This window comes from Toxotes jaculatrix, chromosome 14, assembly GCF_017976425.1.
Source record: "Toxotes jaculatrix isolate fToxJac2 chromosome 14, fToxJac2.pri, whole genome shotgun sequence".
Taxonomy (NCBI): domain Eukaryota; kingdom Metazoa; phylum Chordata; class Actinopteri; family Toxotidae; genus Toxotes; species Toxotes jaculatrix.
The window spans coordinates 24,145,770-24,162,843 of record NC_054407.1 but is presented as its reverse complement, the minus strand read 5'-3'; the positions used below and the strand labels follow the sequence as shown (position 1 = coordinate 24,162,843).

The 17,074-nt window shown below is 43.8% G+C and overlaps 1 protein-coding gene across 1 annotated transcript in view; it reads left to right on the top strand.

Annotated features, from left to right (window-relative positions):
• myo10 (myosin X) overlaps positions 1-17,074 on the top strand; it is a 115,348-nt gene that overhangs the window by 51,211 nt on the left and 47,063 nt on the right. Inside the window, exons 5-19 of the mRNA XM_041054559.1 lie at positions 5,285-5,419; positions 5,530-5,654; positions 6,206-6,219; positions 6,578-6,662; positions 6,887-6,990; positions 7,749-7,878; positions 8,475-8,593; positions 8,928-9,074; positions 9,497-9,597; positions 9,783-9,849; positions 10,130-10,222; positions 10,733-10,801; positions 11,013-11,095; positions 11,857-11,965; positions 12,101-12,181. Coding sequence (XP_040910493.1) covers positions 5,285-5,419; positions 5,530-5,654; positions 6,206-6,219; positions 6,578-6,662; positions 6,887-6,990; positions 7,749-7,878; positions 8,475-8,593; positions 8,928-9,074; positions 9,497-9,597; positions 9,783-9,849; positions 10,130-10,222; positions 10,733-10,801; positions 11,013-11,095; positions 11,857-11,965; positions 12,101-12,181 — 1,462 coding nt within the window. The remainder of the gene's footprint in view (positions 1-5,284; positions 5,420-5,529; positions 5,655-6,205; positions 6,220-6,577; positions 6,663-6,886; positions 6,991-7,748; positions 7,879-8,474; positions 8,594-8,927; positions 9,075-9,496; positions 9,598-9,782; positions 9,850-10,129; positions 10,223-10,732; positions 10,802-11,012; positions 11,096-11,856; positions 11,966-12,100; positions 12,182-17,074) is intronic.

Genomic DNA, 17,074 nt, shown 5'->3' with positions numbered 1-17,074 from the left:
TATCTTTGCATGGTATTAAAGTCCAGGATTTTTGTATCATTATTACTTTTATTATGTTTTGCTTTTATTTTTTAATGTTGAGATTTTTCTAACATAATAATTTTTTAAAAATACTTCATTTCTTCTCCACAGAGTGTGGTGACTGACACTGAACTACAGACTTTTTACAGCCAAGTTTCAGGCTCATTAAGTTTGTGTTTGATATCTTTAGATTTTACCACTGAGTCAAAGTCCTGCCCAGCTGCCACAGTACGTGGTCTGGATCACAATGAACTCTGACACACGCACACACACACACACACACGCACACACACACACACACACACACACGCACGCACGCACGCACGCACGCACGCACGCACACACACACACACACACACACACACACACACACACACACACACACATTTTATCTTGTTGCTCAAAATCACCAAAGCCATGTTAGAGCAGACCCTCATAAAACATGTAACACATGCCAGCACCCCCACCCATACACAGAAAGGATCATTTCATGGTGTGTGTGTGTGTGTGTGTGTGTGTGTGTGTGTGTGTGTGTGTGTGTGTGTGTGTGTGTGTGTGTGTGTGTGTGTGTGTGTGGAAGAAGAGCTATAAATTGCAAGCTGGCACTTTCAGGCGAGGCAGGAAGCTTTCTTGTCGGATTTAGGGATTGTGGGTAATCAGATCCAGGCAGAGGGAGGCGAATGAAACGGGATCTGGTGTAGAAGAGGAGGAGGAGGAGGAGGAGGAGGAAGGAGGAGGAAGGAGCCAGTTCTAACACAAGGCATCTGCTCATTAATGCTCATGAATGCCACTTTGCATTTTCACTGATGCTGATACCTACCTGCGTTGAGCCACATGATTTTAATGGACCCCCCCCCCCCCCCCCCCCACACACACACACACACACACCCCGGTGAGTTTTTACTGCAGATTTCAGCAAAAACTCACTCTCAACCACCAACGAAGAAACTGCTGGAAAACCTCCAAACCTCCACTGAGCACAGTTAAACCCCTGAATGGCAGATTTTCTTCGAGACCCCGTTGTTCTAATGAAGGGAGATCTGGACGCTACGAGCAGTTTGTGTTTGTGCCTCTCCTGTTTCAACGTCACACCGGCCTCAGTGATCAGAGTCAGCTCCACTGAGAAATGGTTTCCTCGGATTGGTGTAGAAGAGCTCGACTGGCCTGGACAGAGCCCTGACCTCAGCCCCATCCAGCAGCACTGGGATGGACTGGGGCACCGACTGTGAGCCAGACCTGATCACCCAGCGCCAGCGCTGGACCTCAAAATCCTGCAGCAGGTTCAGCATCCGGTGGGAAGACTGAAACCAGGAGAGCATAGAGCAGCACATTAACAAGAAGTTTCACATGTGGGTTTAATGTTTGAGTGACCACACACTTGTATGCAAACTTGTATTTGCATCACGTTGTTGTTCAAAAAGCAAAATCAAACTTCTTGCTTCATCAAAACCCTCTGATTGGCCAAGATCGTCTTCTGGCTTGTGGAAAATGTCTGAAGGTCAAACCTCGATTATAAAACTTAGGATCATCTCGACCCTTTTTCAGACTTTTTCATTCACAGAAATTAAGATTTTTGGTCTGATTCCAGATTCGATTAAATCAATCAAAGTTCAGAGAGCATCATCCTGCACAACCCACAGCCCCCAACCCAGCAGTTTGTGCCTGACCTCCTGACCCCAGAGGTGGGTGTAAGGTCAAACTCAAGACTCTCCAGCCTTGTTAATCACTCAGGCATCTGGGGTAACAGAAGCCCTGCAGCAGAGCCCTGAGAAAACATACCTGAGAGGTTTTCCTTTGGGATTTGGCAGGATTTATCTGCACTGAGAGGATCGCAGCATAGGAAGAAAGCATTGCAGGAGGGAAACATATCTCACCGTGTTGGTTTCAGGTGTAACATGAGGTGAACAGTCAAACTTAAACTTTACTTGTTTTTTAGATTTGGAGTGTTGTGGCAGGGTAGCAGAACCCCTGAACCCCTGAACCCCTGAGTATCCAGGCAGACTTCAGATATGCATTCCAGTCCATCTTAAGTAATTTAATCTTAATCTTCTTTGAATTGTTTTTTTGTAAAGAAGCAGGTAGCGTGGTGAGTTCATTTCACTTTTTTCCCGTGAAAAAGTTTCAGGACCAGTCGATGACATGTGTAGACAGAGTCTCGGTTTCTCCTCCCTGCCCAGCGGTTCATTCTTTCACTCTTTAACAGTCAGCTCTGCTCCACAAAAGGCCTGGGTGAGGTCCAGAGCTGTGGAGGCAGTTTGTCCAGCACGCTCAGTCCCTCGGCTGAAGACTCCCTCCTTCCTGCCTCCTGGGGGGGCGGGGGGGTACCTTGGGTGGCAACAGCATGTGGAGAGCCAGGGATTAGTACAAAGGCAGGGTGCTGTTTAGGGTGTGTGTGTGTGTGTGTGTGTGTGTGTGTGTGTCCTAGTTTGGATCAGCTGAAATGTTGCCAGACGTCTTTTAAGTGAGTTACATTTCACAGGCCTTTTCAGATTAAAGTCTGTGTCACACACACCGAGCACTTTAAGAAAGTTTGACCTGCTGTTGGAAAGAGCTGCTGGTCAGAATCTGTCACGAGTTAAAGTGATTTACATGCTGAAGCAGGACTAAAACATTTCACACAAATAAAATCAGACAAGTAAAAACAATAGAATAAAAAAATTGATCTGCGTATTGATCAATAATGGAAATAATCATTCATTGGAGCTCTAAAGGCTGCCAGTCATTTCCTCCCTGTTCCCAGATGGTTATGATAATCACTCCGTGGTGTCATGATTAATGTGACAGTGACATGTCGATGTTTAAATATGCTGCAAACACTAATGATCCGAACCATAAATGGTTGCTCACCAGAGTTTACATTATCTCCGGCCCTGTTTTCTGTTCGTCAGGAATGTGCCACTGACATGAGGGACGTGACCAGTCACGCTACACGGCCGGTGCGCGCCATTCAAGTTCAGCTTTATTTATAAAACGCAGCTAAAGCGAGCAGTGTTTCTGAAGTGATGAGGACAAATGATTCCTGGTCTGAAGGACTGTCCATTTTAAAGCTAAGTTTGGAACGAGGTTTAAAAAAAATTGCAAGCTTCAAAAAACTGTCAATAACATGCAAAAGCCCCACATCAGCTGTTTTTCCCACTTGTCTCAACATTAAACTCATAAAACTTTTTCAGTGTGTTCAGCGATGAAGGAACAGCTTCGCTCCTTTGCTTTTTCTACAGTGAAAAACTGTAAACATATAAAGGTGATCTGCCATTCAAGACCACGGCTCGCTGCCTTTTTTGTCTTTACGTCCTCTTTACTGCGAGCAAAGTGGAAACACATAAACACATCGCTTCATGTGCGGCAGGAAAATCAGCCTGAACATCCTCCAAGCGTTTTAACCGGTTTCAGCTGTGAATAACACTTTCTTTATTTGCGTGTTTTTTGTATTTCTACGTCCCAAACTTTCAGGAGCCACCCAGCCGTCACACAAATGAACAGTTCTGTTCTGATTAAATCACACCTACTGTCACAAAGTGTTTACAGACGTGGAAGCAACACTAACATTTAAGATGCCGTGTACAGGATTTAAAAAAAAAAAAGAACTGTGCTCTGCTCAAACTTCACATCACTTGTTAGCATTAATCAGAACAAACTGTGGTGTTTTAGAGGTTTGGACTCATCTTCCGTTCAGCTGCTGCTCTGAAATATGGTCAGAAGAATAAGACATGAGGAAAACACAGGAGTGCTCCTTTAAAAACTGCCCTCCTCACTGGTGTTTTTCAGACTAAGCTCAGTCAAAGAAAGTTGAAAGAGCTGTTGTTGTAGTTGTTTGTGTCTGTGTGTGTGTTTTATGTTTGTGTAGCTGTTTCTGATCACCAGCATTATCTTCTAAAAGTCTTGTTGTGTGTTCTTTTATTGTGAAAATGAGCTGTGCTGTGAAGCTTCCTGTTTGTGCTGAATAACGTGTCCCCTGAGTCCGTGTCCGTGCAGTGGGTTTTTTTAGGTTGATAATTAACGTGACCAGCATGAACCTCACACTGTGGGACTGTGGGTTGCCAGGTTCATGTTAAATGTCACTGAGGGGTGTGTGAGCGGTTTCCACGGGCATCACGCTGTGTTCAGCAGTAATGACTCTAAGGTTTGTTTCTGCAGAGGGAAAATATAATTTAGTGAAGAAACTCTTTGGTTGGTGTTGAGTTCAATGACCTTCAAACACAGTTGTTAAAAATGTGCTTTTTTCACTAAAGACATGGGGGGACTTTTTTTATCCTGTGGTCTGTAAACGATAACAGACTTAACCATATAAAAGGATGAACACAGTAAATCTGATTTCAGTCTGATACTGTGGTATAGCTGCTTATTGATTGGCAGCTGATTGATCATTTATCAGGTAAAAATGCCAAATATTCCCAGTTTTATATTATTTTGATTGATGATGGGCAGTGTTTGTTCTTTTATGACATTTTAATGACTAAATGATCAACCAGTTTTTGCTTTTCTTAGTCAAAATGTGACATTTGCTGTTTGGAACAGTGGTTTGGACGCTCAGATAATAAAAAAAAGCCTCCTCTTCTGCTCAGTCAGTGGGATGAGAGTGACGTGGGACACCAGTGGTTACACATCAGGCTGATGGAGCTCGTCGGGTGGTTTGACTTGCAAAATCACAGTCATCACCGCAGAGAATGGAGAGTAGCTGTTTTAAACGTCTAGTGTAGCGTTGATAGTGCAAACAGACCAAACCCTGCATGATACTGTCACTGTCAGTTAAATGAAGTGTCGCAGTGTAAGTGTACAGAGCCGAACCCCCTGTGGCCCATGTAAACCGTAACAGCATTACAGCATGTTTCCTTTCACTTTTCACCCTCTTTTCACTCGTTCACCCTGTTGTGTATCTCCCCTCTGTGATGCCTTCATGTGCTTTCACATCAGTGATTGTGTGATTCTAAGGGCCTGGTGGTGTGCTGCTCATTTCCTGGATTTTGATCCATAAACATGAATCGGTAGACGGCAGTGACGACAGACAGTACACAACCAGCTGGCAGTGTCCAGCACACCATCTAGTGGTTGGAATATTTCCCATGATGCTCAGAGCTGCATGTGCGAAAAGGGCATCTGTGTCTAAATGTTGGACTGAGAGTTGCCTCTCATGCAGAAAATAGCACAACACCATCACTAACAATAATAAGAAAAATCAATGTTTTTTCATTGTGCCTTGCTCGAAGGTACTTTAGAAGACCGGACTTTTCGTAGACTCACCGTTGGTGTGTTTCTCTGCCCTCAGTGGAGAGAGTGGAGCGGGAAAAACAGAAAGCACCAAGCTAATCCTGAGGTTCCTGTCGGCTATGAGCCAGCACTCCCTGGAGGTGTCCTCCAGAGACAGGACGTCACATGTGGAGGAGGCGCTGCTGGAGAGCAGGTAGCGGTTCGCTTCACTTAATGGTTAATTGTTTTAGATGGGAACAGTTCATCTGTCAGAGATGTTGACATGTTTGTCTCCTGGTTAATGATCCTGTGCTGCTCTTTCAGTCCCATCATGGAGGCCTTTGGAAACGCCAAGACCGTCTACAACAACAACTCCAGCCGTTTTGGGAAGTTTGTCCAGCTGCATTTCTGCCAGAAGGGCAACATCCAGGGAGGCAAAATCGTCGACTGTATCCTTTAAAACCCACTTTGTTAAACGGCTGCCGCTTCCTTTCTCCGCACATCTCCTACCCACAAGGCTCAATACACAGGAAGGAGGTGCAGGAAAGGTTTGGCAAAGCTGCTTTCAAGGGTAAAGACATGCAGCACACGACGAGCTCCTTCCATTCATTCACTATGAGAGACAGCAGTCTGTGCAGAGAGGACAAATAACGTCTGAATGATTCATCGTTTACAATCATTAACAAACAACCTGGGACAAATGTGACAGCAAAAAGTAAACTGCACTTTTCTGATTTTGGGATGGTGTTTATATCATTTATTTGTTTGCTCATGAAAATGGAAACGAATCCAGTTATCATTATTTTCAATCGTCCGTGACCCTGGTGTTCTTGTTGTGGTGCATAGCTACCAAGCTGGTAAAACGTAACATGGCTGTATTTGATTATTTTTCAACTGGAGCCTTTGTTCGTAGAATCTTTGGGTGGTTCTGTTTGTCCGTCAGACTCATGCGCTCCCCTCTGACTGTTTTGTGCCTTGACACACGCTTTTCTGACGACAGACCTCTTAGAGAAGGTGAGCATCCTTCCTCCCACCAGACTTTTAAACGCACTGAATTCCTTTTAATCGTCCTTCAAACCTCCTGTGGGTTTGAGAGGTGGCTACAGGTTCGTGTTTTTAAACCCAATGACGACAACTTTTCACTCTGGGGAAAAATTATTAAAAACTTCATCAGAAACTTCTTAAACCACCTGTAGCTGTGGGTGAATTCACTGGGAAAACGCTGGCGTTGAATTCAGCGTGACCCAGCTGCTCCTCTGTAAACCATGAAACTACAAAGCTTTTATAGCCACTTTTCAAACCAATGGAAGGTGAAGGATGTTAGTGTTGATGTGAATATGTATAATGAGCAATGCTCCGCCTTTCTCCACAGAACCGTGTGGTCCGCCAGAACCCAGGAGAGAGAAACTACCACATTTTCTATGCCCTGTTAGCAGGAACCAACAACCAGCAGAGAGGTGAATGAAGAAAATTTAAATTATTAAATTAAATTTAAATGTGGATGCAGTCATAGACGACAGCATCATGGACGAGCACCAGGTGTTGCTTGTCTTCACAGTTTGAAGATGAAAGCAGTTATATGAGTCCGTGTGTGTGAACAGGATACGGGTACAGCTTGAATAGAAGCATCGTGCTGGTGTGTTCTCTGTGTGACCATGTGTGAATCTTTGTGTGTCTGCAGAGGCTTTCGGGTTGACCCACCCTGACAGCTACCACTACCTGAGGCAGTCCAGCTGCCTCACCGACAAGACAATCAACGACAAAGGCACTTTTCAGGATGTTCAGGTATCCACACGCTGCGTTCACTTATTTAAGACTAAAAATAAGAATTACAGCAATTATTTTTAAGACAGTTTCAGTTTGATTGAACTTTGTGAGAAGTCCATCTCCACTTTGTCTGGATGGAGAATCCTGAATGGATTCCCAACCAGGCAAAGCAGGCGACTGTCCTGTGGCCTCAGATCCTCTGCAGCTTTCGGTCTCGTCAGCAGCTGTTGTGACTTTGATGAATAAAACTGTGTCGTGTTGTTGAACGCTCCTTAAAAACCTATTTTTTCTTTGTCAAAATACTTTTTCTATTAACATTACCACTGACATTAGTACAACCGTTCAGTTCTAAATATTTTACCATATGCTTGCATATGTTGAGGTATGTATACTGTACATATTTACTGCCAGTGCTCACATACAGTATATACGTGTTGTATATTCATTCGTAACCATAAATCAGAGTAAGAAACTCTGAGAACATTTGATCCTGCTGAGACTGAAAAGTGAAATTACTGCTGCCAAAACCAAACCAACTGGCACGTAACTCTGAATCAGTCCAAACCTCCATCATACCCCGAAAGACCAATCGGCTGCTGAAGACGGATTGTAACTAACAGGAGCGTTCAGAGATATTTTCAGTCCAGACCCAAAAGAAACAAAATCCGCCGGCGAGGAATCCAGCACGAGTCCGTCTGAGGCCCCCTCCCTGCAGCGAGAACATGAAGCCACGTCCTGGGGAATTCATCAACCTCTTTGTGTTTTGTGGTTCCCAGAATGCCATGCGAACGATGCAGTTCACAGAGGAGAACATCGGGGAGATCCTGCGCCTCCTGGCTGGGATCCTTCATGCAGGGAACATTGAGTTCATGACAGCGGGAGGAGCACAAGTCTCCTCCAAATCAGGTCAGAGAGCTTCCCCTCGGCCTCCACACCTTCGCCTTCATTACAGCTTTTTCTCTTTCACTGTCACGTTCAGCGTTTTCTAACTGTGTTTTTTTGCCAGAACGAGAAAAAAGAGACAGCATTAGTTATTTGTCCAAATCCCTAAAGTGAACTTTGTTTACATTAACCTGACGAGGACCTCTAGTGGTCATGTGAAGAATGACTGGTGTCTGTCAGGAATAAAGGTGAAAGCAGAATGACTTTGGTTTTTAGCAGCACAAAACCTCAGATGAAGACAAGCTGGTCATTTCATTTTTTTCTCTCTTGTTTATTTTTGTTTCTTATCTTTTCACTGTGTTTGTGATCATTTTTCTTTTTCTTTCACTCCTTTCCTTTGAAGCAGAAACACACATATTGGGGTTCAAGACTTTTGAACTTGTGCTTTCTTGCAAAGCTTTAAAGTTCTGAATTTTTTAAAAAACATTTCTGAAGTTTGAAACCCTAATCAAATACGTTCTGAGTCCAAACCTAAAGAAATACTGACCACAGAAAAGTCAGAATGTCATGTCTTTTTATGAAGTTGAAATTTTAGGTTCGTGTGTTCCCTATGTTTGCAGCTCTCAGCCGAACAGCCGACCTCTTGGGGCTGAACTCGGAGCAGCTGGCCGAGGTTTTGACCCACAGGTCCATGATCCTCAGGGGCGAGGAGATATCCACACCACTCACCATAGAACAGGTCAGTAAGCTCGGTTACAGCTGCAGCACTGTTTAATAGCCTCTGGAAGAGCTGATTACTTAATTCTGTTATAGCGACTGAGTCAAAAAAGTTCTCCATCAGTTTAGTGTGATCGTCCATAAATACAGAGAAAGATCCAAATTTGAGCGGTAGACTAAGAGTACTTTCTCTGTTTTGTAAGTTCTGAAACACTGAAAATTGTCCTGATAGTCAAGAAGAATCAAACATGACTGAACGTTTCTTCTTCTAAAGCCTTTACTCCGCTGGTTTACAGATTAATTTTTTTGTATTGTTGAGCTGTTTTTCCTGAGCTGTTTTTCCTGCCCGTCCACAGGCGGTGGACTCCAGAGACTCCATGGCCATGGCACTTTATTCTCAGTGTTTCAACTGGATCATCCGGAAGCTCAACAACCGTATCAGGGGCAAAGAAGACTTCAAATCCATCAGCATCCTGGACATCTTTGGATTTGAGAACTTTGAGGTGTGTTTGAACCAAAGGAAAGATTCTCCATAAAACGCTTTGAGCTCAGTTAAACGTACATTTACCAACCAAACGATGAATAAACTAAAACCAAACTATCAGATGATTGAGGTGAAAATAAAAAATCAGTGATCTCAGTGCTGTTCAGGATTTTTTGTGCGTCTCATTTGAATCCAGATCTGTTAAACTAAAGTTTATTAAATTTAATTGGATCAAATTAAATCCCAATCCCTCTCACGAGCACACGCAATTAAACTCAGCAGTGTGACCTTATATTTCTCCTCTGCTCAGTATTTTAATCATAGTTTAATTGTTGATGAAGAAATCGGGAAATGCTCCCCAGGGGTTCCCTGTTTTTCAGCTCATTAACTCTCCGTCAGTGTTTTCTGTGTCTAACATCTGCCTCGTTTTGTTCCCCACAGGTCAACCGCTTTGAGCAGTTCAACATCAACTATGCAAATGAGAAGCTTCAGGAATATTTTAACAAGCACATTTTCTCCCTGGAGCAACTTGAGTACAACAAGTAGGTGGAGGTTTCTCCGTCCTGATGGATCGTTTTGTTTTTCAGTCTAAAACTCGTGTCATGTCACATGACCTTACTCATTTCCAGAAAGTTGTTCTCTGATAACTTGAAGCTCTTAAAGAACAGTTCACATATACAGAACATCAGTTCAGATCCCTTTTGTTTTGTTTGGCTGCTTCCTGCAGGGAAGGCCTGGTTTGGGTCGACATCAACTGGATGGACAATGGAGAGTGTCTGGATCTGATCGAGAAGGTACGTGGGTGATCCAGAATCCGTGTTATACAGAGGAGGTGATGTTACCTCTGATGTTTACCTGAAAACAGTGTTTTTGAAAATGTTTTACAGCAAGAAGGAAAAGAAAATGCTCCACAAAGAGATAAATATTAAATATGATACTGATACTGATTATATGATTATTAGATGACAGCAGAGGTCAGAATAGATAAGTGAAGACAGCGGATGTGGTGATGACAGTGGTGAGGGCAAGATCAACTAAGGTGATGATGATGATGGTCTCCCTCTGTTTCCATAGAAACTGGGCCTCCTGGCTCTGATGAATGAGGAGAGTCACTTCCCCAAAGCCACAGACGACACCTTACTGGAGAAACTGCACAGCCAGCACTCAGTACGTCTCCATGGAGCACAGCTTCAGCTCACTTTCAGTCCACACATTTTGAGCATCTCTCCAGCAGCTGCTGTCGGACAGTGTGTGGTCCAACAGATATTTTTCTAATGGTGAAAGCTCTCTGCACACAGAAATAACCACTGTTTGAGAGAACAGCCAGTGAGCAGAGCCAGAGAGCTGCGGTTCTCTGGGAAACATCAGGCTGAAGACACACTTTCTGAATTCAGATTAACCACAGTGGCTCACAAGTCGAACGAAATCATTGCCAATGATATGTTTCATTCTTATTTGAACAGAGTAAGGTCCATCTTTGTTATTCAAGTGTGTAAGTGGTCTCCACTGAACCAGCAAGAGACATGAAAAAAGTTTTCTTATTTAACAACAACATGAGGAACAGATAATTCTCCCGCTCTCGTGCCGGTACGATTTCGGTCAACACCTGAGCGTCTCTGCCCTCAGCAGCCCGACGCAGACAGAAACGATTTGACGGTTTCCTTTCTCTCACTGCAGAAAAATCCTTTCTATGTGAAACCACGTGTTGCTGTTCACTTCTTTGGAGTCAAGCACTATGCAGGAGAGGTAGGTGCTGTTTGAGCAGACGTAGTGTTGTCTATGACATAACTGTGTGGCTTGTTTTTTGTGTTTGTTCACAACACAACAAAACTATGTATGTTTTCTGAAAAGGAGCAGAACCACTGAACTGAACAGCCCTACAGGACAGCTCATGTCCAGCTGCTGCAGCTGCTCTCGTCTTTGTTGCCCTCTGACTCCCCCTTGTGGCTTGTTGCAGGTGGTGTACGATGTGAGGGGGATGTTGGAGAAGAACAGAGACACTTTCAGAGACGACATCCTCAACCTGCTGAGGGAGAGCAGGTAGGCTGCTGCATCTCTAGCCTTTTTTTTTTCTAATTACAGGAGAGGCCTGGGGCAACAAGGACTGCTTCATCTTTCTGCTGCCGTTCCAGACGGTTCCTCACTCTGAACAGAAGTTTGTAATTTATATTCAGATCATCTACATTCATGTTGCTGAGAATGGAAAGTGTGTAAGCTCACGATGTTCCCACAGTTTCTCAGTTAGACGACAGATTTAAGATGAAATGATTTATGGCCACTGAGCTTAAAACAAGAGTAGAATTAAATTAATTTTTTTCGGTTTTCTTTCTTTTTTTATTTATTTTTTTGTATCTCATGTGAGAATAATTATTTCCCCCTGGCTTCACTTTAAACTACACTAATATAAATATAAACATTTTAACACAGTTTTATTTGAATGTTTTGGTTCTTTCTCTGTTCACAGCACTGAGGTTTCACCAAGTAACACCTGTTAGAAGTTTGTAGTCTGTACTATTTTGTTCCCAAACATCTTTTTCTGTCAAACAGTCATAAAAACGGAAAACTCGTGTTGGTAAGATATAAAAATAAGAGTGTGGTAGAATCGATAGAGTAGCTCCTCAAAGACAGACTGATTCCATAAAGTTAAAAGAAATTTCAACTGAAATATTATGAAGATCTTGTGCTGTACTCTTGATTCAACTGGTGCTGGATCCATGTTTGTTTACCGCTTCATTTGATTTAATGGTTAAACTGCATATTTCACATCCTGTGAATTCTCGGTGTTTCCCTCTGTGTGTCAGGCTGGACTTTGTCTACGATCTGTTTGAACACGTGCTGAGCCGAAACAAACAGGACACTCTGAAGTGCAGCTCCAAGCACAGACGGCCCACAGTCAGCTCCCAGTTCAAGGTAAGTCGCAAACGCACCATGAGTTTACAGCTGAGTCGTCCTCAAACAGCGTCAGTGTTCTGCTATGAGCAGACGTAGCAGAATAATTTTCCATCACAGTAACACAAGTTTTTGTGCTCGTTTATTTTGTTGCAGAATTCGTTGCACTCCCTGATGGCCACACTCAGCACGTCCAACCCGTATTTCATTCGATGCATCAAACCTAATACACGCAAGGTGAGCACGCACACACACACACACACGCACACACACACGCACGCACACACACACACAGCAGACATTAGCAGGTCAGGATGTCGGAGCGCTGAAGTATAACACAGACTGTGTGTGAATCGTTTGTCATTTAATAATCAGACAGCCCCCCCCCAACCAGCAACCAGCCACAGACAGAAATGAGAAGTGTCTGGCCCTTCTGGTCTGCCCTTTGACCCCAGGTTGCCTAGCAACAGGCTGGAGTAGTGAAGAATGTGGGGATAATGTACACAAATGACATACAGGAAAGAGTGGTGCGATTCACGCTCTGCACTGTGAGTCCCACCACTGACTGGAGATGATCCATATTTACAAATGTGTTTTAATTCCTTATACAGAAAAAAAGAGAGAAAAGTAACAGGCTTCTGTTTGAAGTAAGTGACAACTTACTAATAAGTGAACACTAATAAAATGGTGGTTGTTTTATCTTGCATGAAATGACGGGTTGCTCGTTACTCAGCATGTATGGCTCGTGACTGTAAAGATGGCGTGGAAACATTCCTTTCTAGGTGACGTCACATGTTCGTCATGTTTGTGACGTGAGGTTTATTATTCGGCCAAACTCCCCTGGCTACACATGTATTGACTGACTCACTGGCAGGACTGTTCTTAGATCAGCATCTTATCGATATCCGTGCAGGGGCCTTGTCGACTCATTAGCAGCATCATTGCAAACATCAAATTGAAATACGGTCATCGGGGAATCAGTAGCATTGATTGTTGATGTCAGTAGTTATTGATAATTCTCACGTCTGGTCGCCAGTGATGTTTGCTACCAGACAACTGGTCTCTGCTTATTGGCTGTCTGCTAGAAACTAACTGAAATGTTAATCAGCTGACTGCGGCCACGAGTTCTCTGCTGGAAAAGTCATGTTAGAGGTCCCGAGTTCTTAGCTAGCAGTGGATATAACACTGCATTACACTGACAGGTGTTCCCCTTATTTTGTCCACCGCCTGTATATTCACACGCCTCATATCTCTGCCAGGCAGCTGTGACGGAGTGAGACGTGGACACTGGGAGGTTTGTGACGCAGATGTGAAGCATCTCTGAGGAGTTTTGTGTCTGAGATTCTCGCTGTCGTCTGTGGGGTTTTTGATCCACACACTCACAGAGGGTCCCTCTGTCCGCCGCTCTGTGTGTGTGTGTGTGTGTGTGTGCGTGTGTGTGTGTATGTGTGTGTGTGATTCAACTCTACGGTCACAAGTCTGAATTCCAGTTCCTTTTCTTAATAACCTGATAAATAGATGGACGAGCACACAGACACATACATGCACAGATGCACAGATAACATATGCACACACACGTGGGTATCTTCCGTGTCCTCCGGGAGACCAGCTGCACAGCCGGCGTGTTTTTATGAGGCGAAACGCGACCGTCTGGACCCCTCTCCTGATCGAATGTTAAACAAGGCTGGATGATGACTTTTGAATGGAGCTTAATGTAGTGAGGGAAGGAGGTCGAGTGGTGCAGGGGGGAGTTAGGGCCTCCCCAGGGGAAACAGGGGTCACGGAGACACGGCACGTGGCCCCTAAAAGCCCCCGAGAGGCGTCCCTGTCATCTGCCTCTGAGCAGGTGTCAGAGGGGAGGAAGGCACTGGGATGGAGGGGTGATGCTACTGTGAGAGTGTGTATGTGAGCAACAGTACAATTAAACAGCAATAAATCAGCGTTTCAGTGTGGAAGCAAAGTCGGGTCTGCCTCAGAAACCTCCAGAGCCAGTTTCAACCTTCAGCTTCTCTGTTTTTTGTTTTATTCTATTTTGTTTTTGTAATTTTCAGGAAGTACAGGTGTTTTAGAAAGTGAGAAAACTGAGTGAGTGAGTGAGTGAGTGAATAAGTGAGGAGAGGTTAAGTGGCTGACTCATAAACTGACTTACTAAGAGCTATTTTGGGTTCAGTGATGTAGCAGCGTATTGAAAAAGCTTGCAGGGTCATGGGACTCCTGCAGATGGTAAGTGGACTCTGTGGGGAAATGTCAATATATTGACAGAATGCATAATAGTGTGGACAGACTGTTGGCTCTAAATGCAACTAGGACACATGTGGGCGCAGTCATTTACACGACAGCGTTTTGGAAGTCTGTCAGCAGACGGTGGAAGATGTTAGGGCTGTACTTACCACGTTTGGAAACACAGAAATCAGGCCGTTTGGATTCGCTCAGATTAATCAGCTTTACATTACGTTCATCAGTCTCGGTCTCTCTGGTTTAAAATCTCAGGTTTATCAAGCAGAGTTTGGGTTCCCTCCGGTTACCTGCATGTTCTCTATAGAACATTCTTCCTGCTTTTTACCGTTAAAAAAAATTCACAAAAAAATAAAAGCATTATCCATATAGTGTCATCTATAACGACAATATAGTATTACATAAGTCCATGTAATAATAATTCTCTAAATGCATCAAATCAACGCTTGTTTCTGTATTGTGTAACTTTAGATTTGGTGATTTTCACAGTGTGTATAGTATAGTGGATAAAAACATGACAATGATGATGACACACACACAAACTCACTCGCTCATAAAAAGCTGTCACCCTCATCATCTACGCTCATCACCGTCACCACAGCAACCCCGTGCTTCTGCAGGCTTCTACAGTGTGTGTGTGTCTGTGTGTTTTGACAGTAACAACAGATTACACAGACTGATCAGAGTCTATTGATTTTTGTTCCCGTTGTCATCAGCACTGGGCCTGTTTTGTTTCTGCTAAAGGTAAAATGTGCTGTTAATCATCAGAGGATGTAAAGCCTGTAGAGGTCACGTGTTTCCCACACTCTGAAACACGCAGAAAGTCACAGGAAAGTGTGTTATATATAATTATTCATAGTAGAATAAAATATACACACACACACCTCAGTAAATTAGAGGAAAATGAACATTATAAGATGCATCTCTTATACTGCATCACTGTGTTACTATGGAAATTATCTTTCCATTTTACTTTTTAATCATACACTAATACGTTCATATGAGATGAACGTATTAGTGTATACGTTCATATGAGATGATTCAACAGGAAATTAGTAGGTTATATAACTGAACCATCACACTGTCCTATTTCCCATCAAAGCTCATGCCCAGTCCAGTTCACCCAGTCTGAGGCAGCATCACACCAGTTCAACAGACCAGTTTGCAGTTAGCGGACACAAAAGTCACCACGTTTGAATGTAAACAGCCTGCTCTCCCTCTCTGTCTCTTTCCCTCGCACACACACACACGCACACACACACACATACACACACACACACACACACCCTACAAGTGGCCTGCACAAATTAGCCTCAGCAGGAGACGCATCACCATGGCAACCACAGCCCTCCCTCTCCACACAAAAAGGGGAGTGGAGTTATGGGTTTGAAAGCCTTTGTTTGACTCTATGGTGGCAGAGTGTGTGTGTGTGTGTGTGTGTGTGAGAGAGAGAGAGAGAGAGAGAGAGAGAGAGAGAGAGTGTGTGTTTGTGAAGCATTCAGTGTGTTGAGGGGACAGACAGAGAGAGACCAGACGCCGGCTTTGGGAAGTTTTCTGTCATTTTCTGTTGTCTCCAGTCTGAAAAACCCTGGAGGACACGCAGCGGCGAGCTACGATGCACGGTGAGACCTGATGCATGTTTTAAATGGGAAACGGTGCGTTCAAGTGTGCGCTTGTTGCACAGGGTTTAAGTGTCCAGTGCTGTGGAATGAGGTGAGATGCAGCGGTTTGTCTAAAGGTGGAGTAAGACATAACTGTTCAGACAGTAAAATGGTGTATGAGTGATTAAGAGCAGTAAACATATTAACTGCTACAAACTGAGAGGTCCTTGCAGAGTGGGAAAGCTGCGAGGGCTCATCTGTGTTGTTGAGTGCTCTGCATAATCTCTCCTCCTGAAAAATGAAGCTGCATAAAAGCAAACTGCCAAAATCTGAGCGTACGCTTGTTATTTTTCACCCAAGTCAAAGAGCCCAGGAGAGACACACACTCATGTTTCTTAATTCATTTAACTGCAAGAATCAGTCCCATCAGCGTCATCATTATTGCTGTGTAGTTTCATGACGCCACGGACACAGCCCCTCGGATGTTTCCTGTTCGTCATCTCGTTAATGGGACTGGAAGGTTTTCAGTGCTGAACTGACACACACTGAATTTCAAGAAGGAAAAGGAGCATTGGACTTGACATGGAGGCTGTGGTTTGTAAACGCAGGATGATTATTTCTATAACCGAGCCCAGAGGCCGACTGCATGACGAGGAAACGAAATGAGTTAATGACATGATGGTGAAGAGACAGTAGTTTGACTGGTGATTGCATGAAAGCAAAGTTCAGTTCGGTGTCTAATAGGATGGACCCTTTGGTAGAAGGTTACCAGATATTACTGCTGTTGATTCAGTCTGTTGTAAATACACAGTTTAGGTGATTTTTTTTTTCTGACATTGATCTTTGTGATGCTAGGATGGGACATAAGGGACATAAAAAAGTCAGTTGCATCCCATTCTTAGTTTTGAATAATTAATAGAGAAAACTAATTGTCTGTCTGTCAGTGTATTTATTGGTGTCATCTCTGCAGCAGTACCTCTGCAGGTTTCATCTGTGTCACTGATGTTTCAGAGAAATTCAAACCCACAGGAATCCTCCTCCAGCCTGGGTCAAGCTTAAATCCTGCAGGGTCGGGGATTTAGGTTGGATTTATGTCCATCTATGAGCAGAAACATTGTCCCAGGGATTCCCTGAAACTCAGTGGAGGAGCCCCCACTGAGCAGAGAGTGATAATCCCTGCTGGCTCCCACATTCAGACCTGGATGCTCAGAGGCAGAGAAACACAGAGGTCCTTGGGTTCTGCATGCTCTTAGATGTTCTGGTTAAAGCAGGAATGTTTATCCTCACTGAGAGG